This window comes from Pan paniscus, chromosome 3, assembly GCF_029289425.2.
Source record: "Pan paniscus chromosome 3, NHGRI_mPanPan1-v2.0_pri, whole genome shotgun sequence".
Taxonomy (NCBI): Eukaryota; Metazoa; Chordata; class Mammalia; order Primates; family Hominidae; genus Pan; species Pan paniscus.
The window spans coordinates 2,647,065-2,674,654 of record NC_073252.2 but is presented as its reverse complement, the minus strand read 5'-3'; the positions used below and the strand labels follow the sequence as shown (position 1 = coordinate 2,674,654).

At 50.3% G+C, this 27,590-nt stretch overlaps 1 protein-coding gene and 1 pseudogene across 13 annotated transcripts in view; one reads left to right on the top strand and one right to left on the bottom strand.

The window, feature by feature from the left end:
- The window catches only part of ZFYVE28 (zinc finger FYVE-type containing 28), a 152,535-nt gene that overhangs the window by 81,273 nt on the left and 43,672 nt on the right, over nucleotides 1-27,590 (top strand). For 5 of the 13 annotated variants that reach the window (XM_003812941.5, XM_008965486.5, XM_034958207.3 and 2 more), the window contains 3 exons: nucleotides 308-397; nucleotides 2,078-2,167; nucleotides 19,055-19,156. In XM_003812941.5, coding sequence (XP_003812989.3) covers nucleotides 308-397; nucleotides 2,078-2,167; nucleotides 19,055-19,156 — 282 coding nt within the window. The other 8 variants (XM_063603485.1, XM_063603486.1, XM_034958210.3 and 5 more) reach the window with 5 other exon arrangements.
- On the bottom strand, nucleotides 14,240-14,857 carry LOC134730182 (transcription factor Spi-C-like; annotated as a pseudogene).

Genomic DNA, 27,590 nt, shown 5'->3' with positions numbered 1-27,590 from the left:
CAACTCCTGGGCACAAGTGATCCTCCCACCTCAGCCTCCCAAGTAGCAGAGACTGTAGGTGCCTGCCACCACCACACCCGACTTTTTTATTTTTTGTAGAGATGAGGTCTTGCTGTGGTGCCTCCAACTCCTGGGCTCAAGCCATCCTCCCACCTCAGCCTCCCAACGTGCTGGGATTACAGGCGTGAGGCCCCCGCCCCCACCTTGCCCAGTATTGCAGCTTTAATTGAAGATGCCCCCCCACTCTGTTTTGGAGAGGCCCCGCCACAGCCCAGGTGCAGCCTCACAGGTCTCCCTGTGTTTGCAGCTACGTCTCGGCCATGGTGCCTGTGAAGTCCCCCAGGGAGTACTACGTGCAGCAGGAGGTCATCGTGCTCTTCTGCGAGACGGTGGAGAGGTGAGCACAGGGATGCTTAGGGGCTGGGGGCAGCATCTGGGGAGTCCCTGCCTCACTCCAGGCCCGGGGCAGAGGGCAGCTCTGGGGGAACCTGCTGTGTCTCGGGAGTGCCCCAGATGGAAGGCCCCAGACGTGTCTTCCCACACTACATCCGGCTTCTCCTCACAGGTGGGCAGAGGGTAGAGGCCACCCCTGCCTTCACCTCTGCCCGGCCCCCTTCCACCGCCCCACGGTCGCTTTTCTGTCGGCCAGAAGGTCAGATCCTGCAGGTGAAGACACGTGTCAGAGGACAAAAGCTGGAAGGCTCTGGCATGACGGATTGGACGTCCAAACCTTGTCACCTTCCTCACCCCCTCACTCCTCACCTCCTCACTCCTCACGTCCTCACTCCTCACCTCCTCACTTCCCCACCTCCTAACTCCTCACCTCCTCACTCCTCACCTCCTAACTCCTCACCTCCTCACTCCTCACATCCTCACTCCTCACCTCCTCACTTCCCCACCTCCTAACTCCTCACCTCCTTACTCCTCACCTCCTAACTCCTCACCCCCTCACTCCTCACCTCCTCACTCACCTCCTCACTTCCCCACCTCCTAACTCCTCACCTCACCTCCTCACTCTTCACCTCCTCCCTCCTCACCTTCTCACTCCTCACCTCCTCAATCCACACCTCCTCACCTCCTCATCTCCTCACTCCTCACCTCCTCACTCCTCATCTCATCATTCCTCACCTCCTTACTCCTCACCTCCTTACTCCTTAGCTCCTTATTTCTCACATTCTCACTCCTCACCTCCTCAATCCTCACATCTTCACTCCTCAATCCTCACTCCCCACCTCCCCAGTCCAGGAATGAGTTTTTGCTGAGTTTTAAGTCTGTTGAATAAGTGTTTCTTTTTTTGGGAGTGGAGGGGCAGGGGGAAGCCATCAATATTCTTATCAGGCTTTGTACAGTAATTTGGAGTCTGGTTTTCTCAATGGACTTTGGGGTTAAGATGTAACCTTGATGTTTCTCTTGTTCAAGTGGTACTATGGTGTTTGGAAGATTTGAAATTGACTATTATCACATTGTATGTTTGTTATTTTTAAAAAGCAAATTTTTACTATTTGTGCTTTGAGAGATATTTCAAATTATCAGAAAATAAGATGACGGGAAATTCCTTTTATTTTGAAAAGTCACGATGCCAGCAGGCCTGCTCACGAGGTGCAGGAAAAGCCCTCCGCAAGCCCCGGGGAGGAGAAAGGAAGCTGGTTTCTCAGGGAAGTGTTGAATTGTTTGGGGCAGTAGTTTTGTTCCATGTTCATTCTTGACACCGGAGTTGTTTCGGTTTCCTGGCTGAGCAGAGCTGTCCTCTGGGTTGCCTTACTGTCTTTGCTGGGCATCATAGCTGTCCTCACACATCCTCCCTGCCCCTGCCTCCTGGGGCAGAGGTGGGGACTGGCACATGGAAAGGTCAAGCTGGAGCCACCTGCCAGGGTATTTAGGGAAGTGTGTGGCCTTTTCCTGCAGTCCCAGCCCCTTGCACATATGAGGACTGGGGGTGGCGTGTGTCACCTCTTGACGTGGCCACCACGCGTGGCTGCAGGTACAGATTGAGCGCACTGCCTGTCCCTGCTGGGGTCCAACCTGTGGCTGTGGTGGGCCAGCCCTCATGCTGCTCACTGTCCGTCTCCCCGGACAGGGCCCTGGACTTCGGGTACCTGACTCAGGACATGATTGATGACTACGAGCCGGCCCTCATGTTCAGCATCCCCAGGCTGGCCATCGTGTGGTGAGTGCCTCCTGTGCCCAGGACCTCTGCAGAAACCTGCGGGACGGGCAGGGCTGATGGTGCCAGGTCCCATGCGGGTGCCGGTCCATGGCGTCTCCACCTCACGGTGGCCGCTCAGCTGTCCCGATCAGTGACAGGCAGGCCTGCTGTCGGCCCTCAGCAGACCAGGGGACCACGTGTCCTGAGTGCCCCCTGTTCACCTTGCTGGTGAGGGAGGCTCTGTCACCCTAGATAGGGCAAGGTGGCCTAACACCTGCCACCTGCCACTGGACAGGTGAGATCCACAGGTGAGCTCATTAGTCACAGGAGACCATGAGGGTCACACAGGGGTCATGCTCGGAACAGAGTGGCCACGCAGGGGCTGTGGGAGGCAGACTTGGTGGTAACAAGAGGACGAGCTGCCCCCCGGGTCCCTCAGGAGGATGTGATTGGCTTGTTTGAATAATTTGGGGGCTGGCAGGGAGGTGAAGCACATTGGGTTGAAGGGCAGGTGGGGGCAGTTGGTCTGGCTGATGGAATACCTGTGTGGAACCTTTCCTGCCAGCGGGGCCGTCTGGGAGAGCAGGGAACTCAAGGCAGCCTGTAGGGTCCTGTGGGGCTCAAGGACGTGAACACAGCACATGGAAGCTCAGGCCTGAAATCCACCGAGGCAGGATGCGCGGGGTCACCTGCTTAGCGTCTCTGAGCTGCCTGGGGCCAAGGTTAGAGCCCAGGGGTCAGGCTGCTCATCCACACCCTGACTCCAGATGGGGATTCCCCATGCCCCTGCCAGGCGGGTGGTCACAGGGGCAGAGGAGTGAGTGGACCACAGAGAGCTTAGTGGAGCTTGTAGCTGGGGGGGAGGGGGAAGGGGGGAGGGGGGAAGGGGGAGGGGAAGGGGGAGGGGGAGGGGGGAAGGGGAAGGGGAGGGGGAAGGGGGAGGGGGAAGGGGGAAGGGGGAGGGAGAAGGGGAGGGGGGAGGGGGAAGGGGGAGGGGGAGGGGGAAGGGGGAAGGGGGGAGGGTCCAGTGGGCAGCAGTCAGCAGGTGTGGGACTGGGCAGAGTAGGGGATGGGGAGCCCTTGAGAGAGATGCCCGTAGAGATGTGGATGTCAGTGAAGTGGTCAGGGAGTTGGGGGTGGGCACAGAGGCCAAGACTGGTCCAGGCTCAGGCTGGAGAGACCTCACTGAGGCCATGCTGAGGACCCCCAGGGGACCCCGGGGCACAGGCACACGTGGCAGTGCACTGGGGTTGAGCATGGATACCCCTCCCATGGGAAATGGGGGTGCAGAGGTGGGAGCACGCAGGGCGGTGGCAGTGCAGTGGGCTGGGGCCAGCGGCGGGGCCTGCAGGGGACAGAAGTGCTTAACCCCAGGATGCGCCGAACACCCCTTGTTGGAGTGGGGAGCAATGGGGGCTGCTGCCGGGGCCAGTCTGGACACCCCTGGGCCAGGCCGCTCACTCCCCTAGGTCCTGGTGCCACCTCCTCAGGGAGGGCTCCAGCGTGGTCTCTATCTGCTGGGCCCTGGCTCCCCAGAGTCCCCTCCAATAGCTCAGGGCCTGGCCTGTTTCCTGCGCTGTCCTTCCCGTGTCCTCGCAGAGGTTGCGTCTTTCACAAAGTTAGCAAACCAGAGAGAGTGAGCCTCACATCGCGCCAGAGGGAGGCTTGGAGGGAGGCTCGGAAATCCTCCTGCTGTTAGACTCAGGGAACTTCCTTTCACCTGAAGACCTCAGGGCTGGAGGGCGGGGTGTCCCCAGTGGCCAGCGACAAGGTGCCTTGGAGGGAAGTGTCCTGGCGGGGAGAGGCCACCCCAGAGCACAGAGCGCCCCTTCCCATGGGCCACAGGATTTGGTGACATTGTTTTTCTTTTCTAGACAAGTGTCTCTCTGTGGCCAAACTCACTTGAAGAAAATGACAGGCAGTTTTGGTCCTTATTCTTCTCTTTGTTTAAAAAACAGAACAGCAAAGATCCTGCGAGCCGGCCTTGTTTCCACCAGGGCGCAGGGCGCTGGGAGCCTTTGCCTCAGGTACAGGTGTCTCCGTGTCCCAAGGGCACTCACAGCAAATGAACAGCTCTGCTGTCCTTGTAAAAAGTTCTCCGCGAGTGCTTTGAGGTGTGGCACCAAGCCACCCGCCCACTCATGCCCGTGTCAACGCGCCGGTGGGGCCCTGGCTGGACTTCCTCTTAAAGGTCGGGCCTGGAGTGTGCAGGTGACCCCAGCTGACCCTCCCCGCAGGCCGCACCCCAGGCACACTGTGTTTCTGGACTTTCACACTGAGTCTGCTGCCCGTGTTTGCCCGAGTACAGGCGACCACAGAGCAGCAGCCACTTCCCCCAACCAGTGTCATCTGTGTCCTGCTTGCCAACCTCAGTCCACCTGCTGGTGGCCAAACCTCTGCTCCTCCTTCTGTCCTAGGCTTTCATCCTGGGAGGCAAGGGGAGGCAGGGGCTGGGGGATCAGGGTAGGGGAGGCCAGAGGAGGGAGGTGGGGGGAGGTGGGAGGGCAGCTTGGGGAGGGAGGTGGGGGAGTGTGGGGGGTCAAGGAAGGGCAGCAGGGGAGGCCAGTGCTGCGGGGGAGGCCGAGGGAGGGAGGTTGGGGAGGGAGGCTGGGGAGGGAGGCTGGGGAGGGAGGCTGGGGAGGGAGGCTGGGGAGGGAGGTTGGGGAGGGAGGCTGGGGAGGGAGGCTGGGGAGGGAGGCCGAGGGAGGGAGGTTGGGGAGGGAGGCTGGGGAGGGAGGCTGGGGAGGGAGGTTGGGGAGGGAGGCTGGGGAGGGAGGTTGGGGAGGGAGGCTGGGGAGGGAGGCTGGGGAGGGAGGCCGAGGGAGGGAGGTTGGGGAGGGAGGCTGGGGAGGGAGGCTGGGGAGGGAGGTTGGGGAGGGAGGTTGGGGAGGGAGGCCGGGGGAGGGAGGCCGGGGGAGGGAGGCCGGGGGAGGGAGGTTGGGGAGGGAGGTTGGGGAGGGAGGCCGGGGGAGGGAGGCCGAGGGAGGGAGGCCGGGGGAGGGAGGCCGGGGGAGGGAGGCTGGGGAGGGAGGTTGGGGAGGGAGGTTGGGGAGGGAGGCTGGGGAGGGAGGCTGGGGAGGGAGGCCGGGGGAGGGAGGCCGGGGGAGGGAGGTTGGGGAGGGAGGTTGGGGAGGGAGGCCGGGGGAGGGAGGCCGAGGGAGGGAGGCCGGGGGAGGGAGGCCGGGGGAGGGAGGCCGAGGGAGGGAGGTTGGGGAGGGAGGCTGGGGAGGGAGGCTGGGGAGGGAGGCTGGGGCTTCTGTTGGCAAAGGCTTTGTCCCGCGGGTCCTCTCCTGGAGGCACTGGCGTGGGGTCCCCTCGGGCTGAGGACAGCGGGAGAGCCTGGAAAGGGAGTGAGGGACCCCCAGGAGGTGAAGGGGGCTTGGATTGAAGGAGGGAGGAAGGGCGAGTGGGCATAAGAGCCCAAAGCCGGAGTCCAGGGAGCAGGCCTGTCCAGGGGAGTGGCCAGCTGTGAGCCCCCACAGAGGCAGGCATCTAGCCGCAGAGCCAGGCTGTGGATACGAGGAACCGTGGGGTGCACCAGGCTGCCACTGCAACCATCTGTGCAGCGAGCCTCGAGCAGGGCGGGTGAGTGCTGAGCGGGTGAGTGCTGAGTGGGCAGCTGTTCCTAAGGCCGCCCCTCTGGGATGCTCACTGGGACCCTGCAGCCCCACACCACCAGCGGCTCCCGTCTTGTTCCTCGTCATCCACAGCGACCGCTTTGAGCCGGACAGGCAGAGGCCACAGCTGCCCGCGGTGGGGCCCAGAAGCTGCTCCTTCCTGTGTTCACTCAGCGAGCAAGTATTGAGTGCCTACTGCATACCTCGCCCTGTGCTTGTACCAGGGAGATGGACAGATGGGCTGACCCACAGTGCTGTGGAATGTTCTGGATGCTGGAAGGGGGACTCAGTGCAGGGACCCCATGGGGTGGACAGGAGCTGGAGGCGTGAGGGAGAGGCTCCCCAGGGCAGCCGGCCCAGAGGTGGGAGCCGTGCAGGTGGCAGACGGGGGCACGTTGGTGCAGGTGGTGTATGCTCAGGGGCAAGTCCAGGGCTCGAGCAAGGACCAGGGGCCGCAGGAACTTCTGCAGAAACGAAGACCCCTCTAGCCTGCATTCCTGGGCCCACACCCTCGCAGGATCCTGCCTCTGTGAAGTGGGCATCCTGGGACCCCCCCAGGTGACCCCCAGGGAACACTGAGAGCAGAGGGGAGGCAGGGGTGCTGAGCGGGGCAGGAGCTGAGGGTGGAGCTCCTCTGTGGCTCCTGCCCGTGACTCTGCTGCTGCCCGAGAGCCCCAGTCCCTTCTCCAGCACACGGTGTCAGAACAGTGATGCCACATTTACCAAGCATGAGCTGCAGGCCAGGCTTCCGCCCCCTTCTGAGGGGCTCCCAGTGGCGAAGGCACCGCTGGGGGTCAACAGCTGGAGGCGGCAGAACCAAGCCCACCCGAGGGTCAGAGCCTGCTGTTCACCTGTGACACAAGAAAGCAGAAAACTCTTAGTTCTGTGGCTGGCAGAGGAGGCCTGCCTGGGGCAGAGGCAGTGGTAAACTGAGGCCTTCAGGTTGGCAGGGGGAGGTGGAAGGGAGGGCTGGGTGGCACCCTTCCCCCTGTTTAGGGTGTCCCCAGCCTGGTGGGGTCTGGCCTTACCAGGCAGTGAGGACAAAAACTGGGGGTCACCCCTGTGGGGACTTGCTCTGAGCCGTAGGGGAGGGGCCCCACTTGCCCTGCACCCCTCAGCCTGTCCCCTCCCTAAGACCTGCATCCAGTCAGTCCTTCCTGCCGATTGAGACACGCGTCCTGGGGAGAGTGTCTCCACGAGGCTCAGACTCTTCGACAAACTGGTTTTACTTTTGGGGATTTATCTTAAAACAGTTTCTTTTTTTTGTTTTAAACTTTTTATTTTTATTTTTTAATTAAAAAAAATAGAGACAGGGTCTTGCTGTGTTGTCCAGGCTGGTCTCGAGTTCCCGGGCTCTAGCAATCTGCCTGCCTTGGTCTCCTAAAGTGCTAGGATTACAGGCGTGAGCTACCGTGCCCAGCCCCGGCCTTAAAACAGTTCCTTTAAGGGAAGAAATGAAATAAAACCTCTAGACCCAGTGGTCACTTCCCAGTCCCCATCAGCACAGACCTGCCTGCCCCCCTCGCTGCGGCTTCGCCCATCTGCACTCACAGCTGTGTGTGTGCGACGCTTCCCAGACCGGACCTGTGCAGAGCCCAGGCCCCTCTCCTCTACCCCTCCCTCCCTTCCTCCCCAGCCCCTCCTTCCAGCCCATCCCAGAATCTACCCCTCCCTCCCTCCCCAGCCCCCTCCTTCCAGCCCATCCCAGAATCTACCCCTGCCTTCCTCCCCAGCCCCTCCTTCCAGCCCATCCCAAAATCTACCCCTGCCTTCCTCCCCAGCCCCTCCTTCCAGCCCATCCCAGAATCTACCCCTGCCTTCCTCCCCAGCCCCTCCTTCCAGCCCATCCTAGAATCTATCCCTCCCTCCCTCCCCAGCCCCCTCCTTCCAGCCCATCCTAGAATCTACCCCTCCCTCCCTCCCCAGCCCCCTCCTTCCAGCCCATCCCAGAATCTACCCCTGCCTTCCTCCCCAGCCCCTCCTTCCAGCCCATCCCAGAATCTACCCCTGCCTCCCTCCCCAGCCCCCTCCTTCCAGCCCATCCCAGAATCTACCCCTGCCTTCCTCCCTAGCCCCTCCTTCCAGCCCATCCCAGAATCTACCACGCCTTCCTCCCCAGCCCCTCCTTCCAGCCCATCCCAGAATCTACCCCTGCCTCCCTCCCCAGCCCCCTCCTTCCAGCCCATCCCAGAATCTACCCCTCCCTCCCTCCCCAGCCCCCTCCTTCCAGCCCATCCCAGAATCTACCCCTCCCTCCCTCCCCAGCCCCCTCCTTCCAGCCCATCCCAGAATCTACCCCTCCCTCCCTCTGCAGCCCCTCCTTCCAGCCCATCCTAGAATCTACCCCTCCCTCCCTCCCCAGCCCCTCCTTCCAGCCCATCTCAGAATCTACCCCTGCCTTCCTCCCCAGCCCCTCCTTCCAGCCCATCCCAAAATCTACCCCTGCCTCCCTCCCCAGCCCCTCCTCCCAGCCCATCCCAAAATCTACCCCTGCCTTCCTCCCCAGCCCCCTCCTTCCAGCCCATCCCAGAATCTACCCCTGCCTTCCTCCCCAGCCCCCTCCTTCCAGCCCATCCCAGAACACGTGCAGGAGCCACCGCCCACGTGGCCTGCAGGATGGTTGCCGGATCCTCTTCAGGGGCCCTCACCCATCCACCTGTGTCAAAACAAGGTGTCATCTCGGCCCTGCTCAGACCCTTGCCAGAGCTCCCACCGTGATCTGCCTGCACCGTGCCCACACCAGCCCTCTCTCCCCAGTCCCCACGCACCCGCTGCCCTGGGTCTCCACCATGCTGTCCCCTTTGCTCAGGGTCCCCTTGACTGTCCGATCCCTACTGCCGCACTGTCCCCTCCCCCGCACTGTCCCCTTTTCCATGATGTTTCCTCCTCCACGCTGTCCCCTCTGCTCCAGTGTCCTCTTGGCCATGCTGTCCTCTCCATGGTGCTGGCCCCTCCACTGCACTGTCCCCTCCTCTATGCTGTCCCCTCCTCTATGCTGTTCCCTCCTCTATGCTATCCCATTCTCCATGCTGTCCCCTCCTCCATGCTGTCCCTTCCTCTGCAATGTCCTCTCCCCTGTGCTCCTCTGCACTGTCCCCTCCTCCATGCTGTCCCCTCCTTTATGATGTTCCCTCCTCCGTGCTGTCCCCTCCATGATGTCCCCTCTTCCATGCTGTCCTCTCCTCTGCACTGTCCCCTCCTCCCTGCTGTACCTCCCTCTGCGATGTCCCCACCACTGCACCGCTCACCCAAGCCCTCTCCCACCAGCAGGTTGCGTGACTTACTCTGTTATTTATTTTTCCATGTTACTGAGATAAAATTCGTTACCCTATGACTCACCCATCTACAGTGCACAGTCGTTTTTGGTACATTCAGAATTGTGCAGCCATCACCACAAATTTCATAACATTTTCATTACTCACAAAGATGTCTCTTACTCCTGAGCGGTCACCTCCACCCCCTATTATCCTTCATCCTGCCCCTTAACCCTAGGGAACCACAAATCTATTTTCTGTTTCTATAGATTTGGCTATTGGGTTATTCATATAAATGGGATTTCTGTTATTTTTGTGTCTCCCCCACTAGACTATAACTCTTATTCACGGATGCATCCTGAGTGCCTGTCATGTTGTAGCGTGGTGGACTTTTGCAGAATTTTGTTGCATTGATCTGAGGGGGCACAAATATATATCCACAAAGATTATCCCCAAAGTATTACTTGTAATCATAAAAATTTGAGAAGGGATGGATATCCAGAATTAAGGGATTGGTTAAAAACAATACTGTAGCCATTTAAATAATGATGGAGAAAAATCTCCTAATGCTATGCAAAAACATCCCCAGTGTATTAGGTACAAAAATTGTTATCAAATAGTATGTCTCTATTTTACAGTTTCTTAACATTGATAGGTAAAACTTTTGTAAACAGAAATTAAAGCAATAAACATTCTTCTTTATTGTGGTAAAATATACATAACAAAATTGGCCATTTTGACCCTTTCTTAGGGTTTTAATGGCAAAAATTGCAATTACTTTTGCACCAACCTAATATATAGGATTTACCCTTTTGTGACTGTCTTATTTCACTTCACATAATGTTTTCAAGCTTCCCCCATGTTGTAGCATGTGTCAGAATTTCCTTCCTTTTTAAGGCTGAATAATATTCCATTGGATGTAATTAGGTGTTATTTTAAATAAGAAATGTGTGATAACATTCAAAAGAGTAAAATGCCTAGGAATAAATTTAATCAAGGTGAAAGGCATGGATGCTGAAAACTAAAAAACGTTGCTGAAAAAATTAAAGACATAATTAAAGAGAAAGACATTCCATGTTCATGGATGGGAAGACTTAATATAGTTAGAATGGCAATACTCCATAAAGTGATCTACAGATTCTGTGCAATTGCTGTCGAAACTCCATTGGCCTTTTTGTTTTGCAGAAATGGAAAAGGTGTTCTAAAATTCATATGGAACTGCAATGGGCCCTAAATAGCCAAAACAATATTGAAAAACAAAAACAAAGTTGGAAGATTCATACATCCTGATTTCAAAACTTACTACAAGTCAAAACCTTATGGTACTGGCATAAAGATAGATGTATAGACCAATGGGATAAAATTGAGAGGCCATAAATAAACCCAAACATCTATGGTGAACTGATTATTGACAAGAGGGCCAAGATCATTCAATAAGGAAAGAACAGTCTCTTCAGTGAATGTTCCTGGAGCAACTGGATAACCACATGCAAAAGAACAAAGTTGGAAAAAAAAAAAAAAGAACAAAGTTGGACCCTGCGATGGTTAACTTCATGTGTCATCTTGGGTAGGCCACATTATCCAGATATTTGGTAAAATACCAGTGTGAATGTTGCTGTGAAGGTATTTTTTTTTTCTTTTTATAATGATAAACTGGCAATTTATAATTGCACAGATTTATAGCATGCAAAGTTGTGTTATAATCTATGAATGCAGTGTGGAATAATTAAATCAAGCTGGTTAACATATCCATCACCTCAAATATGTAACATTTTTTGAATGAGATCATTTTAAATTTACTCTCTTACAATTTGGAAATGTACAGCACTCTATTATTAACTGTATTCACCATGATGTGCAAAGAACTCAAAAAAAGAAAAAAAATTCTTCTAGTCTGAGATTTTATACTCTTTGGCCATTCCCCACATCCCCAGCCTCTATAACCACTGTTGTGCTCTCTGATTCTATAAGTTCAATTGTTTGAGATTCCACATGTAAGTGAGAACATATGGTATTTGTCTATCTGGTCCTTACTTATTTCACTTAGCATAATGTTCTAAAATTCCATCCAATTTTTCACAAATGTCAGAATCTCTTTTGTTTTTAAGGCTGAATAGTATTCTATTGTGTATATATACCACATTTTCTTTATTCATCTGTTAAACGCTTAGGTTGATTTCATATCTTAGCTATTGTGAATAATGCTGCAATGAACATGAGACTACAGACATCCCTTCAACAAACTGATTTCAGATGTTTGGGGTAAATACCCAGAAGTGGGATTGCTGGATCATATGGCAATTATATTTGTAGTTTTTTTGAGGAACCTCTATACTGTTTTCCATAATGGCTGTACCAATTTACATTCCTACCAATGGTGTGCAAGGGTTCCCTTTTCTCCACATCCTTGGTAACACTTATCTTTCATCTTCTTGATAAAAGATATTCAGACAAATGAGAAATGATATCTCACTGTGGCTTTAGTTTGCTTTTCTCTAATGACTAGTGACGTTGGTCATTTGTATGTCTTCTTTTGAGAAATGTTTTTATCCCTGAAATGCAAGGATGGTTCAATATACACAAATCGATAATTGTGATACATCACATTAATAGAATAAAAAAACCATATGATCATCTCATTAGATGCAGAAAAAGCATTTGATAAAATTCAACATCATTTTATGATGAAAAACTCAGCAAATTAGATGTAGAAGGAATATATCCCTTCAAGGGTACCACTGAGTGAAAATGTAAAACAAAAAAAAGAAAGAATGTGCCTTAACGCAATAAAGGCCATATATAACGAGAAGCCCACAGCTAACATTATACTCAATGGTAAAAAATTGAAAGCCTTTCCTGTAAGATATGGAACAAGGCAAGGATGCCTACTCTTCCCACTTCTATTAAATATAGTATTGAAAGTCCTTGCCAAAGCAATTAGGCAAGAGAAAGAAAGAAAAGGCATCCAAATAGGAAAAGAAGTGTAATTGTTACTGTTTGATGGCTACTTTATTTGAGATATATATATATATATATATATATATATATATATATATATATATATATATATTTGAGATGGAGTCTTGCTCTGTCACCCAGGCTGGAGTGCAGTGGTGCGATCTCAGCTCACTACAACCTCCACCTACTGGGTTCAAGCGATTCTCCTGCCTCAGCCTCCTGAGCAGCTGGGACTACAGGCATGAGCCACCATGCCCAGCTAATTTTTGTATTTTTAGTAGAGACAGGGTTTCACCATATTGGCCAGGCTGGTCTTGAACTCCAGATCTGGTGATCCACCTGCCTCGGCCTCCCAAAGTGCTGGGATTATAGGCGTGAGTCACTGCACCTGGCCGGCAACCTTATCTTATCTGTGGAAAACCCTACAGACTCCACCAAAAAAACTGTTAGGACTAATAATGAATATAGTAAAGTTCCAGGACACAAAATCAACACACAAAAATTAGTAGCATTTTTATACACTAACAATACACTATCTGAAAAAAGAAATCAAGAGAATAATCTCATTTACAATAGCTACAAAAAAATAAGATACTAAGGAATAATTTTTATCACAGAGGTGAAAAACCTGTACACAGAAAACTATAAAACAACAATGAAATCAATTCAAGAAGACAAAGATATTCCATGTTCATGGATTGGAAGAATATTGTTAAAATGTCCATACTACCCAAATAAATCTACATGTTTAATGTCATCCCTTTCAAAAGCCCAACATCATTTTATTTATGGAAAGAGAAAAAAATCCTAAAATTCATACAGAACCATAAAAACCCACGAATAGCCAAGGCAATCATGAGCAAAAAGGACAAAGCTGGAGATACCACACTACCTGATTTTAAACTGTACTACAAAGCTATAGTAATTTTAAAACAGCTTAGAGTTGGCAAAAACAAAACAACAGGACACAAATACCAGTGGAACAGAATAAAGAGCCCAGAAATGAACCCAACTGATTTTCAGCAAAGGTGCCAAGAAGACAAGGACAGCCTCTTCAATAAATGGTGTTGGGAAATCTGAATTTTCACATGTCAAAGAATGAAGCTAGAACCTTATCTCACACCATATAAAAAATCAACTCAAAATGGATTAAAGAGCTAAATATAAGACCAGAAACTCTAAAACTACTAGAAGAAAACATAGGGGAAAGACTATACAACATTAGTCTGGGTAGTGACTTTTTGGATTTGGCCCCAAAGTGCAGGTAAGAGAAGCAAATATAGATAAATTGGATTACATCAAACTGAAAAGCTTCTGCATAGCAAAAGAAACAACAGGGTGCAAAGACAACCTATGGATTGGGAGAAAATATTTACAATTCATACATCTGATGGGTTAATATCCAACATATATAAAGAACTCAAAAAATTCAACAGCAAGAAAACATTTTAAAAAATATGGGTAAGAGACTGGGCATGGTGGCTCATACCTGTAATGCTAACACTTTGGGATGCTGAGGCAAGAGGATTGCTTGAGGCCAGGAGTTTGAGTCCAGCCTAAGCAACATAGTGAAACCTCATCCCAACAGCAAAAAGCCAGATGTGGTGGTGTGTGCCTGTAGTCCCAGCCACTTCGGAGGCTAAGACGAGAGGATTAGTTGAGCCCAGGAGTTCGAGTTCGCAGTAAGCTATGATCACGCCATTGAATTACAGTCTGGGCAACGGAATGAGACTCTGTCTCTTAAAAGCAAAAAAAAAAAAAAAGTAAGATTTAAAGACAAGGGGAAAAGGAAAAAATGTGAGAAGGGAACTGAATATACATTTCCACTGAAGTTTTTGAAGCCATGAATGTATTTTTGCACAAACGCTTTTATCATATGCAGTCGTTTTTTGTAAATGATTTTTTGTAAAGCCAGCAGATATAGGTTAGAGTGATTTTTCACCTGAGTATGTGACAGAAAAATGTTTGAATCATTATTAGTTGCCTGTACTGGCAGTATGAATCTGGAAGAAAGTGGTTGAATAGAGAATAGTAAGAGCAAGGCCATTTAGTCTGTACATTCACATAGGGCTTGGTCATTTGCAACAATAAATTTGTTCATTGGCAGGATTTCCCACCAAGTTAGTATAGATTCTATGCTATTTGATAAAAGATAACAATAATAAAGTTAATTTTTTTTTCTCTTCAGCATTTGCTTTAAGAGAAAAATCCTGAAGCTTGTAGGGATTTCTGATGCCAGGAAACCATGAAACGTGAGAGTATATTTAGCAATCAGGGTGACTTAACTCATGGTAATTGGCACATGTATAGTTACAATTTGCATTCTAGTTATTTAAACTAAGATATTCTTGATCAGGCTGAACATACTGTGAGTAGAAGATTGCCTTCCCTAATAAATAAGATAGAGTCTTTGGAGGATGGCCTTGGTAAATTGGTAAGTCAGCTTCCTCCAGATTTTGGTGATTTCTCCAGTTCTTCCATAATTCCTCAGGGCCCTGACAATTTTCTGAGTAAGCCATGGGGTTCCGGCTGACTTTTCTTTTTCCCTAAAGTTTTTCTTTATTTTTCAATACAAACAGAAAGATATCTTTGGTTTTATCTACTCCTGGATACAAGACGCCATCTTAGCATTATGTGGGGATTCGTGAAGGTATTAAAACAGAGCTTCTTCCTGCTATGATTGTTCTCCAGCTATACACAGGTTCCTCTGTGGGCAACACTTCTTAGCAGATGGAATTTCCTCTGACATGAGGACAGTGGCTGACGAAAGCCAGGTAATTTTTGTCATCTGGGGAGGAGTGAAGATCAGTTGAATGTTACCTCAGTACCTCAAAAGCGCCTTCAAATGCTTCAGCCAGCTTGTCTTGTTCAACACAAGTCATGCTTCATTGAATGGATGATTCTACCCATCCGTGTCCAGTGTAGCATCCGCTGTACGTTGTGGATATAACCTTCCCTGTCCTCTGAAAGGCACGTCAGCACCACCCTGCTGTGAGGTATTTTAAAGATGAGATTAGCATTTAAATCAGTAGACTCTGAGTACAGCTGACGACCCTCCGTGATCTGGGTGGGCCTCATCCAATTAATGGAAGGCCCTGAGAGAAACAGACTGAGATCCCCAAGTAAGGGGGAATCCAGCTTCCAGACCCCTTGGATTGGAGCTGCCGTGTCAGCTCTTCTCCAGGTTCCCAGCAGAATTTGGACTTTCCAGCCCCTACAATTGCATGAAACAATTCCTTAAAATAAATATTTCTCTCTTGTTCTGTTTCTCTAGAGAACTTTGATACAGAGGGTAAATCTTCCTGTTCTCAGATTTTGCAATGGATTTGACATCAAAAGCACCACCACAAAAAGATAAAAAGAGAAACTGGACTTCATCAAAATTAAAAATTGTGATTGTCCAACAACGATAGACTGGATTAAGAAAATGTGGCACATATACACCATGGAATACTATGCAGCCATAAAAAATGATGAGTTCATGTCCTTTGTAGGGACATGGATGAAATTGGAAACCATCATTCTCAGTAAACTATCTTAAGAACAAAAAACCAAACACCGCATATTCTCACTCATAGGTGGGAATTGAACAATGAGATCACATGGACACAGGAAGGGGAACATCACACTCTGGGGACTGTTGTGGGGTGGGGGGAGGGGGGAGGGATAGCATTAGGAGATATACCTAATGCTAGATGATGAGTTAATGGGTGCAGTGCACCAGCATGTCACATGTATACATATGTAACTAACCTGCACAATGTGCACACGTACCCTAAAACTTAAAGTATAATAATAAAAAATAAATAAGAAAAAAAATTGTGATGCATCAGAGGACATTATAAAGAAAATGAAAAGACAACCTAAAGAATATTTGCAAATCATATATCTGATGAAGATTTAATGTCCAGAACATATAAAGAACCCTTACAACTCAACAACAAATCGACAAACAACCCAATTTAAAAATGAGGAAAGACTTGAATAGACATTTCTTCCAAGAAGATATACACGTGGCCAACAGGCACATGAAAAGATGCTCCACGTCGTTGGTTACTAAGGAAATGCAAGTCAAAACCATGATGAGATGCCACTTCACACCCACCAGGATGGCTGTAATCAAAAAAATGGAAAAGAATACGTGGGGAGAGCGTGGAGAAGTCAGAACCCTTGGATTGCTGGCAGGAGTGTAAAACGCCACAGCTGCTACGGAAAACAGTTGGTGGTTCCTTAAAAAGTTAAACATAGAATTATATGATCCATATGGTCATACCACATACCCTTCTAGGCATATACCCAAGAGAAATGAAAACATATGTCCATGAACAAACTTCTACACGAATGTTTATGGCAGCATTATTCATAATAGCCCAAAGGCAGAAACAATCCAAACGTCCACCCGTGGGTGAATGAAGAAATGTATGCGCGGGAACATTCGCCACGTGCCACAGCATGGTGAGCCTTGAAAACGTGGTGCAAAGTGAAAAGCGGTCACAAAGGTCACGTATTATGTGATTCCATTTATATGAAACACCCAGAATAGGCCAATTCGTAGAGACAGAAAGCAGATGAGGGATTGCCAGTGGCTGAGGTGAGGAAGTCAGTGGTGATTATTAAAAGGGTGTTTTCTGGGGTGATAAAAACCTTTTGAAACTAGAGAGGTGATGGGTGCACAGCACCGTGAATGCAGAAAATGCCTCAGAATCATACCCTTTAAAACAGTTGTTCGTTATATGAATTTATTTGAAAAAAGAAAAGGGAAGACTGGCCACCCCCACTTCCAGCAGGGCCCAGCTTTCTCCACTGTGCGGGGCGTCCTCTCTGCTGCTCACCTTAGCCGGACCTGGGCCAAGCCCCTCACAGTGCCCCCACACCCCTGGCCACACCGAGACCCCAGGATCCAGCCTGCCAGGCTCACCGGTGGGTGCTGCTTACCCCTGCTCATGGCAGCATGGACGCAGGCCTGGGTGGCCTGTCGGGCTGTAGCCATGGGCAGCGGCTGCATTGGACCCACCGTTTCCGGCAATAGCTCATTCCCAGGCCTCATTCTGAGCCTCTTCAGCCGGATTCCTGCAAGTGCCAGGCCAGGTGCAGAGACAGATGCTGAGTCTCTGGCAGCCGCCCGGGGGCCGCTCCCCACCTCTGGCCCCCACAGCCCGTTACTTCAGCACCTGGGCCTGATCTCCTGTCCCACGGGCCTTCTCTCTGTCGTTCGGGCACCTGCAGAGCTGCTGAGCAGCAGGGCTCAGCCACTGTGGAGTGCATGGCCCTGCGTCCAGCACGCGAAAGCTAACACACGGCTGGATGTGGGGATACAGCCCCGGGGGTCTTGGGTCCCTGCAGGCTCCCAGGAGGAAGTGGCGCAGCAGCCTTGGGGTCTGAGCCTCCTGATGAACAAGTTCTTTTCTGAGGTCCTGGGCCAGCAGCTCTCATGGGCGGGCCTTGTCCCCCTACTCCTGCTGACTGCCCTGGGGGGCAGCTGGGTCCTCCCTCGGCCACGCTGCTGCCCGGCACAGGCAGGAGCGAGGTTTCCAGAGGGGCAGACGTTGGGTACACAGGTCATTGCGGGGCTGAATCCTATGCTCAGCAGGGGAGGGAGCTCTACTGTGGTTGTGGATGGCTTCCCTGAGGCTTGGCCGCTGGAGTCAGAGCTGCCCCCTTCCCTGCTCTGTTTCACTCTGCCTTTGTCCTGAGACTGCCTGATTCACCCATAAAGTTAAGGCTCTATTTGGGTAATTGTCCCCTGAATACTGTTCGTTTAATCAGGACAGGCAGCTCATGTAAGAGCCACAAAGGAGACCAAGCAGAATGGAAGGCTGGTTGTGCTGTCCCCTCACCCACAGGTGGTCAGGACACAGCCCCCTGCCCAGCTGAGCTGGCCACTCCACAGGGGCCCCGGAGGCAGCACTGCACATACTTTTCCTGTGACTTTCAAGTCTTTCTTTTTGCACATGAAACCCAACGATTTTTAGGGGAAAACACTCCCTTTGTTCAATTCTGTTTATCAGCCTTTCTCACTGAGCTGGGTGTGTTAGACAAGGAGACTGTCCCTGTGCTGCCAGGGACTCGGGGTTGGCTGGACCTAACCCTGGTGTCACGTCTGCTGAAAGAGACAGGCCGGTGGTGCTCCATTTTCACAGACAGGCCCACATGGCCCTTGTCTGTGCTCTGATGAGGAAGAATATGATGAGGGACAGGGGACAAATTCGTGGGTGGACGCTCCCCAGGCACCTGAGACATGGTCTGGTCCCAAGAGACCCAGGAGGAGGCACCCGAAGAAAGTCCTGTGGGATGGGTGCCCTCAAGGAGAGACGGGCTGAGACATGGATGATCAAGGCACACTCGGAGCTGGGCAGGGCTGGACGGTGCGTGGAGAGGAGTGGGTGCCGCCGGAGGTGGCATCTGGGAAGCTTGTCCTTCAGCAGGCTTTGAGCCGGACTCTGGGGGAGGGACAGGGAGGAGAGCCGGCCTCAGCCACATGGGGCCCCAGTCCTGGGGAGGGGAGCTTCTCGGGGCATGGTGGGCACCACAAGGGAGGTGGGTCCTGTGTGGGGGATGAGGGGAGGCTGCTTTGGTCTCGTGGCGTGGTGGAGCATTGGCTAGGCTGCAGGAAGGGAACCCGTGCGGGCCTCAGCTCGCACCTCCAGCTGGTTTTGCTTTTGGAGAAGATGGTTCCAGGTCCAGTTCTCATAAGGCTCTGCAGATAAATTTAACCACAAATCCAGTTTTTATTACTTGCAAGAAGGTAGATTTTGGTAACAAACCTTGAGGCTGATTTATCTGATTGCAGCACTGATGTGTGCAGATACACTTTTCTGATTACTTTATGACCCCTCCAATGAACACAAGCTAATCAACTGCAAAAGAGGATGAAGTCTGGCTAACAATTCTCACTGCTTTTTTCTAAACTTACTTACGATGCAATCACACAAGGCAAAGCATGAGGCGGCGGCCGTGCTGGGACAGTGGCGCTGCAGAGTCCCAGCGGCCGTGGTTTTCGCAGGTGGTTAAGTTGGGCCGTCCGCGGCACCCAGGGGGCCACAGGGCCTGACATCCTGGCTTTTGTGTCTCAAATGCAGTGGCCTCGTGGTCTACGCGGACGGACCCCTGAACTTGGACCGCAAGGTGGAAGACATGTCCGAGCTGTTCCGGCCCTTCCACACGTTGCTGCGGAAAATAAGGTGGGGATGGAGATGGAGGAGGTGGGGGAGGGGAGGGGACAGGAGGGCCACAGGTGGGCGCTGAAGTCATGTTCAGCCGCCGCCTCCAGGTCCTCCTCCTCTCTGTGAGGAAGGATGGGCTGGTTAATATTCCCTAGGGAGGGGTCACAAACGACCCATGGGGGTCGCAGAGTCCTGGCTTTTGCCCCCGCCTGGGTATCGCATGGGGTGGGCGCTCTCTTGGGCTGAGCTGGGGGAGTGAACCTCATACTTCCTGACATGGTGCAGCAACAGCTAAGTGTCCTACGGTCCCCACCATTCCCATTGTCCCCACCGTCCCCACCGTCCCCAAAGCGCTTGCTTCTGTTGGAGTCTTGGTGCTCCACCTGTGCCCTTTGTCTTTAGTTACTGGTTTACATCTGTGTCCACATGGGAGACCCCCTTTTAAAACACGACGCCTTTCCTTCATATGGGCCAAGGGCTTTGCTGGGTGGCCTGAGCCGACAGAGCCCAGCCATGGCTTCCTGGAGGGACAGGGGCCACGCAAAGCCCATGGCACATGTCCTCCATGTGCCACCCTGGCTCTGTGGCCTGGGACAGCTTGGTATTTCCTACCACGGCCCCTGATCACTGCAACCAGGTTTCCTTCGGGGACCCAGAAGCCTAGAACTCTGCCCCATGAGGGCCAGAGGTGCTGTGAGTCCAGACAGTGAAAAGTGACCCCGTGGGCTATGGGGTCCCCGTCACCCTTGCAGATGGGGTTGTGAGCTCTTGGGGCCTTGGCAGGTGGTCCTTGGCATCGGTGGGCTCAGGGGCAGGGGTGCTTGGTTCAGTCCATGTTTCATCTGGGAGATGGCTGTCGCTGCTTCCCTCCTGCTTGGGGGGATGTGAGCCCGGGACCTGGAGGTCGCAGTCTCATCCTTCCTCGGGTGACGTGGAGGAGACCACAGTGAGGAGAGGAGACAGATGCCACCTAGACCAGGAAGGCACATGCACCCCCCGCCCCACATATGGGGGTCTTACAGGAAAGGTGGCGCAGGTGCCGGGCCGTGGCTGGAGAAGGAGCCTCCTGGGCAGTGTGGGGCTGGAAGGGGGCCCCGGCCACACAGGAGTGGAGTGGACGTCCTGGGAGCATATCCGCCCTTGGCCTGCATGGGTGATGGAGAGGAGGATGAAGCTGGAGGCAGAATGCTGCCGAGGGATTAATGCCAGGATTACAGGCGGACCACCATGCCCAGCTAATTAAAAACAATTTTTTTGTAAAGATGGGGTCTCGCCATGTGGCCCAGGCTGGTCTTGAACTCCTAGGCTTAAGCTTTCCTCCCGCCTCGGTCTTCCAAAGGGTTGGGATTACAGGTATGAGTCACCTCACCTTGCAGAAAGCTGTGTGGGTGGAACGTGCCTCTGCTGCCCACCCTGGGGCCCTGATGTGGGAACCTCACCCGTGGGTAGGGCAGCGGGGACCCAGGTGTGCACCCACAGGCTGGCCCTGCCGCCCCGACGGAACTGCTGCTTGTGCCCCCCGCCCATCCACGGAAAACAGTGAAAATCCACAGATGAGCCTGCATCTCCTCCAGCATCAGGGTAGGAGGACATATCCGTTACTGTCCACGTGTAGTGGTGTGATCTCAGCTCACTGCAGTCTCCGCCTCCAAGTTCAAGAGATACTCCTGCCTCAGCCTCCTGAGTAGCTGGGATTACGGGTGTGCACCACCATGCCTGGCTAATTTTTATATTTTTAGTAGAGACGGGGTTTCACCATGCTGGTCAGGCTGGTCTTGAACTCCTGACCTCAGGTGATCCGCCCGCCTCGGCCTCCCAAAGTGCTGGGATTACAGGCGTGAGCCACTGCGCCCAGCCAAAAGATCCTGCTTTTAAAGGTACCTGAACTGTGGAAGTAAGGACTGGGTGAACTAAGAGCCTGGGGAAGGGAGCCTTTGGAGGTGAGCTGCAGTCTACTTGGCTGTTTTTCCCCAGGGAAGATTTGATGATTCCAGGCTTGTCCAGGCCCCAGGCTTTCCAGGCAGAGAAGCTCTGCTGGGGAAAGAACATCTAATCAAGGGCTGGTGAAACAGGCTGGCAGCTTGGGGGCATTCAAGCAGCATGCCTGCCAGTCCTGGGGAAGCAGGAAATCCAGGCAGAAAGCCCCCTGACAACAGGCTTCCTGCAGTTTCCAGGTGCTTAGGAACAAAAGCATGCCTTGAGGCCGGGCGCGGTGGCTCATGCCTGTAATCCAGGCACCTTGGGAGGCCCAGGCGGATGGATCACCTGAGGTCAGGAGTTTGAGACCAGCCTGGCCAACATGGTGAAACCCTGTCTCTACTAAAAATATAAAAATTAGCTGGGCATGGTGGCGGACGCCTGTAATCCCAGCTATTTGGGAGGCTGAGTCAGGAGAATCATTTGAATCTGGGAGGCGGAATTTTCAGTGAGCTGAGATTGCGCCACTAAATTCCAGCCTGGGCGACACAGCAAGACTCTGTCTCAAAAAAAAAAAAAAACAATCAAACAAAAAGCACGCCGTGAACACACTGCTAGAGACGTTTGCCAGATTTTGAAGTTGCATGTGGCTGGAGGCTGAGCTGGAACTTGGAAGGACAGAACTCGGTCTCCTGCAGACTGTGGAGTTTGAGAAGGCAGACAGCCCAGCAGGCTCAGAACTGCAGTAACCAGACCTAAGCTGCAGCCAAACCTCAACCTACTCCGTGTCCGAAGGGAATGCAACAATGGACCTCATGCGGTCACCCTAACAGAGAAAGGGGTAGTCCCCTCTGGTGGAAAAGGCGTCATCTGTAACCTTTATGATTCTTTTATATCCAATGTCTGTCATATAATCCAAAATTGCTTAAAATGTTGGCCGGGCACAGTGGCTCACTCCTGTAATCCCAGCACTTTGGGAGGCCAAGGCGAGCGGATCACCTGAGGTCAGGAGTTTGAGACCAGCCCAGCCAACATGGCAAAACCCCATCTCTACAAGAATACAAAAATTAGCCAGACATGGTGGTGCATTCCTGTAATCCCAGCTACTCGGGAGGCTGAGACCAGAGAATCGCTTGAACCCAGGAGGTGGAGGTTGCAGTGAACCAAGATCGTGCCACTGTACTCCAGCCTGGGTGACAGAGTGAGACTCTGTCTCAAAAAAAAAAAAAAAAAAAGTTAAAGAGACAAGAAAATACTGTAATCCCAGCACTTTAGGAGGCCAAGGTGGGCGGATCACAAGGTCAGGAGATCGAGACCATCCTGGCTAACACAGTGAAACCCCATCTCTACTAAAATATAAAAAATCAGCCAGGCATGGTGGTGCGCACCTGTAGTCCCAGCTATTTGGGAGGCTGAGGCAGGAGAATTGCCTAAACCTGGGAGGCAGAGGTTGCAGTGAGCCGAGATTGCACCACTGCACTCCAGCCTGGGCTACAGAGCGAGACTCCATCTCAAAAAAAAAAGAGAGACAAGAAAATATATCTGATAGTTGAGAGAAGAGCCAGAAAGTGGATGCAGAGTTCTGATGATCCAGATAACTACTCCCAAGAAAGTGAACACAGTGCTGATCGATATGTTAAAGAAAATAGAAGGGGGCAAATTAGAGAAGAGGATAGAGAATTTAACAGAGAATTGGAATCTATACAGAGAGACACAACCAAGTGTGGTGGCATGCACCTGTAGTCCCAGCTGCTCAGGAGCCTGAGGCCGGAGGGTCACTTGAGCCCAGGAGTTCTAAATCCTAGTGTGCTATGCTGATCAGGTGTCTGCACTAAACTTTGGCATCAATATGGTGACCTCCTGTAGCAGGGAACCACCAGGTTGCTTAAGGAGTGGTGAACCTGCCCAGGTCAGAAATGGAGGAGGTCAAAACTCCCGTGCTGATCAGTAGTGGGATTGCACCATTACAGTGCAGTGTGATAGCCACTGCACTCCAGCCAGGACAACATAGCAAGACTCCATCTCTAAAGAAAGAAAGAAAGGGGAAGGAAAAAAAGGAAAGGAAGGAAGGAAGAAAAAAATGACATTCTAAAGCTAAGAAAATTCACAATTTGACAATAAGGACGCAGTAGATGGGTTTAATAGCAGATCGGACCCAGCAGAACACAGAAGTAGTCAGCTTGAGGATAGCTTAATAGAAGAGACCCAAACTGAAGCTCGGGCAGGAAAAAAGAGGGGAAAAACAACAAGAAACAACAACAGAAAACCAGAATAGAGCATAAGAGACACGTGTAACAAACTCAAAAGGCCTAAAATACATAATTGGAATCCCAGAAAGAGAGAAAAGAGAGAAGGGGCAGAAGTAATATTCAAAGAAGTAATGGCTAAACATTTCCCCAAATTCCAAAAGAGAAAAATCTCTAGCCACAGATTCAGCAAGAAAACTACAAACAAAAAACCAACCAGCATACCTGGGTATATCATAGTGAAATTGCCAAAAACAAAGACAAAAAATTTGACAAGCAGCAAGAGAAAAAGGACATACTAGTTTGAAACGAACATAAGATGGATAGCTGTCTTCTCAACAAATGAACAGAAACAATGGAAGCCGACAAGCAGTGAAATAACGTATATTTAAACTGCCGAAGGAGGTTGGGCACGGTGGCTCCCGCCTGTGATCCCAGCACTTTGGGAGGGTGAAGCGGGAGGATCACTTGAGCCAGGAGTTGGAGACCAGCCTGGCCGACATGGTGAAACCTCGTCTCTGCTAAAAATTCAAAAATCAGCCAGGCGTGGTGGCGGGCGCCTGTAATCCCAGCTGAGACACGAGAATCACTTGAACCTGGGAGGCGGAAGTTGCAGTGAGCAGAGATCACGCCACTGCTTTCTAGCCTGGGCAACAGAGTGAGACTCTGTTTCAAAAAGAAAACAAAACAAAAAAAAACTGCTGAAGGAAAATAGCTGACAACCAGAATTTCATAACCAGCAATAATATCCTTCAAAAATGAAGGTGATATTTTGCCTTCATGAATTATTCCAAAACATAGAACTGAAGGAATTTGTTATCAGCAACCTGCACATAAAACAATTAATTGGAGTTCTTCAGAAAAAAAAATTGTATCAGATGGAAGTGTAGAAATGCTAGAGAGGCCAGGTGCGGTGGCTCCTGCCTGTAATCCCAGCACTTTGGGAGGCCAAGGCAGGAGGATTCCTTGACCTCAGGAGTTTGAGACCAGCCTGGACAACATAGTGAGGCTCTCTACTAAAAAAAAAAAAAATTAGCTGGGCATGGTGGCATGCCTGTAGTTCCATCTTACTCAGGAGGCTAAGGTGGGAGGATCATTTGAGCCCAGGAGTTTGAGGTTGCAGTGAGCTATGATTGTGCCACTGCACTCCAGCTTGGATGACAGTGAGGCCCTGTCTTAAAAAAAGTAATGCAAGAGAGACTGAAGAACATGATGTGGGTTAATATAAGTGAATATTAACTGTACAAAATAATTGTAGTGTCTGTGGAGTTTAAATTATACATAGTACTAAAATTCATGATATACAAGTAGCAGAAAAGACAGAAAGGGGTAAATGGAATTTTAAAGTTGTACTGGAAATGTGATTGAATAAATTATTTATATTAGAATGTGATCAGTCAAGGATCACTATTACAATATTAGGATAACACTAAAATAATAAAGATGAATAACTAGCAAATTCATAGAAGGAAAAACATCCAAAATAAGGTAAGAACAGAGAAAGAGAAGATACAACAAATGGACCAAATAGAAAAAAATAGTAAGATGAAAGATACAAACCCAACCACATCAGTGATTACATTAAATACAAATGGACTAAATATTCTAAGTGTAAAACCAAGATTACCAGTCTGGGTTGAAACAGCAGCAACAACAGCTATACTTGGCTGACGAGAGACCCAGTCCTGACACAAGTACGTGAACAAGGTTGAGAGTAAATAGACAACATAAACCATGCAGACACCACCCAAAGAAAGTTGTTGCAGTTATATTTATCAAAGTAAACTTTAAGGCAAGAAAGATTACTACAGATAAAGAGAAATATTTCATGCTGATAAATAGGCAATTCAGTAGGAAGATGTCACAATCCCAAATCTGTATATATGGGCTGAATAACATAGCTGTAAAACTTATGTAAAGCAAATAACAGAAATATAAGGTGGAATAGACAAATCCAAAACCAGCAGGATACTTTAATTTACCTCTCTATAACTGATGGAACTAACAGGAAAACCCTTCAGAATGTAAGAAATCTCAATAACAAAACTAATAAACTTGACCTGACTTACATGTGTAAGTTACATCCAACAACTGCCAGAATTCACGTTCTTTTTTTTTTTTTTTTTTTTTGAGACAGAGTCTCACTCTGTCGCCCAGGCTGGAGTGCAGTGGTGCGATCTCGGCTCATTGTTGCAACCTCTGAATTGCAACCCAGGCTCAAGCAATTCTCCTGATTACAGGCACGTGCCACTACTGCCTGGCTAATTTTTGTATTTTCAGTACAGACTGGGTTTCACCATTTTGGCCAGGCTGGTCCTGAACTCCTGATCTCAAATGATCCACCCACCTCGGCCTCCCAAAGTTCTGGGATTACACACATGAGGCACCGGGCCCACCCTTATGTTCTTCTTAAAAGTATGTGGAGGCTGAGTGCAGTGGTTCATACCTGTAGTCCCAGCACTTTGGGAGGCCCAGGTGGATGGATTGTTTGAGCCCAGGAGTTTGAGACCAGCCCGGGCAACATGACGAAACACTGTCTCTACAAAAAATGTAAAAAAATGGGTGTGGTGGCACATACCTGTGGTCCCAGCTACTTGGGAGGCTGAGGTAGGAGGATGGCTTGAGCCCAGGAGGCAGAAGTTGCAATGAGCTAAGGTCATCCCACTGCACTCCAGCCTGCACCACACAGCCAGACCCTATCTAAATAAATAAATAAATAAATAAATAAATTTAAAAAAAAGCATGTGGACCATTTATCAGAATTGATTATATGACAGACCGTAACGAAACCCACAGTGAACCTCAAAGACAGAAAGTATTCATAGTATGTACTCTGACTTTAGTGAGCCAGGTATCAAAAAAAAAAACAAAAACCTGGAAAAACCTGGAAAAATCCCCAATTACATGATAAATTAGGCAAAACACTTCTATTTATTTATTTATTTGAGACAGAGTCTTACTCTATCACCCAGGCTGGAGTGCAGTTCGCGTGATCTTGGCTCACTGCAACCTCCGCTTCCTGAGTTCAAGCGATTCTCGTGCCTCAGCCTCCTGAGTAGCTAGAACCATAGGCATGTGCCTCCATGCCTGGCTAATTTTTGTATCTTTAGTAGAAACGGGGTTTCACCATGTTGGCCAGGCTGGTCTCGAACTCCTGGTCTCAAGTGATCTGCCCGCCTTGGCCTCCCAAAGTGCTGGGATTACAGGCGTGAGCCACCGCGCCCGGCCCCAAAACACTTCTAAATAATTCCTTGTTCATTGCAGAAGTCAATGGAAATTTTTCTTTTTTTTTCTTTTGTAATATAGATGGGATCACACTATGTTGCCCAGGCTGGTTTTGAACTCCTGTGCTCAAGCCATCTGCCTGCCTTGGCCTTCCAAACTGTTGGGCATGAGCCACTGTGCCTGGCCAAAATTTAAAAATAGTTTTAACTACATGATAATAGAGATATGATATATCCATGTGGCCAGGCCCAATGGCTCATTCCTGTAATCTCAGCATTTTGGGAGGCTGAGGTGGGAGGATCACTTGAGCCCAGGAGTTCGAGACCAGCCTGGGTGAGGCGATTCTCCCACCTCAGCCTCCTGAGTAGCTAGGACTACAGGTGTGAGCCACCACACTTGGCTGTTTCTTTTTGTATAGATTCCAATTATCTGTTTAAATTCTTCATCCTCTTATCTAATTTGCCCCCTTTAATTTTCTTTAACATATTAAAACAACAATAAAAAACTTAGTTGGGCATCGTGGCACACGCCTATAGTCCCAGCTACTTGGGAGGCTGAGGTAGGAGGATTGCTTAAACCCAGGAGTTTGAGGGTGCAGTGAGCTATGATCCTGTCACTGTATTCCAGTCTGAGCAACAGAGTAAGACCTCATCTCTAAAAAAAAAAAAAGGAAAATTAAGATGAGGCCTAAGCAGTGTTTTGAAGGAAATTTATAGCACTAAATGCTATAAATTAGAGCAGAATAAAGGATGAAATTCAATTATATAAAATTTTGTCTAAAGAAGCTAGGAAATAATAAGTTTATCATACCTCAAGAAAGCAGGAGAAAAGAAATAATAAAAATAAGAACAGATGTCAATGAAATGCAAAACAAATGTATAGTAGGGGAAAGACAAACCCAAAAGTTAGGTTTTTTGTTTGTTTGAGGCAGAGTCTAGCTCTGTCACCCAGGCTGGAGTACAGTGGTGCGATCTCGGCTCACTGCAGCCTCTGCCTCCCAGGTTTAAACAATTCTTCTGCCTCAGCCTCCCAAGTAGCTGGAATTACAGACGCCTGCCACCACA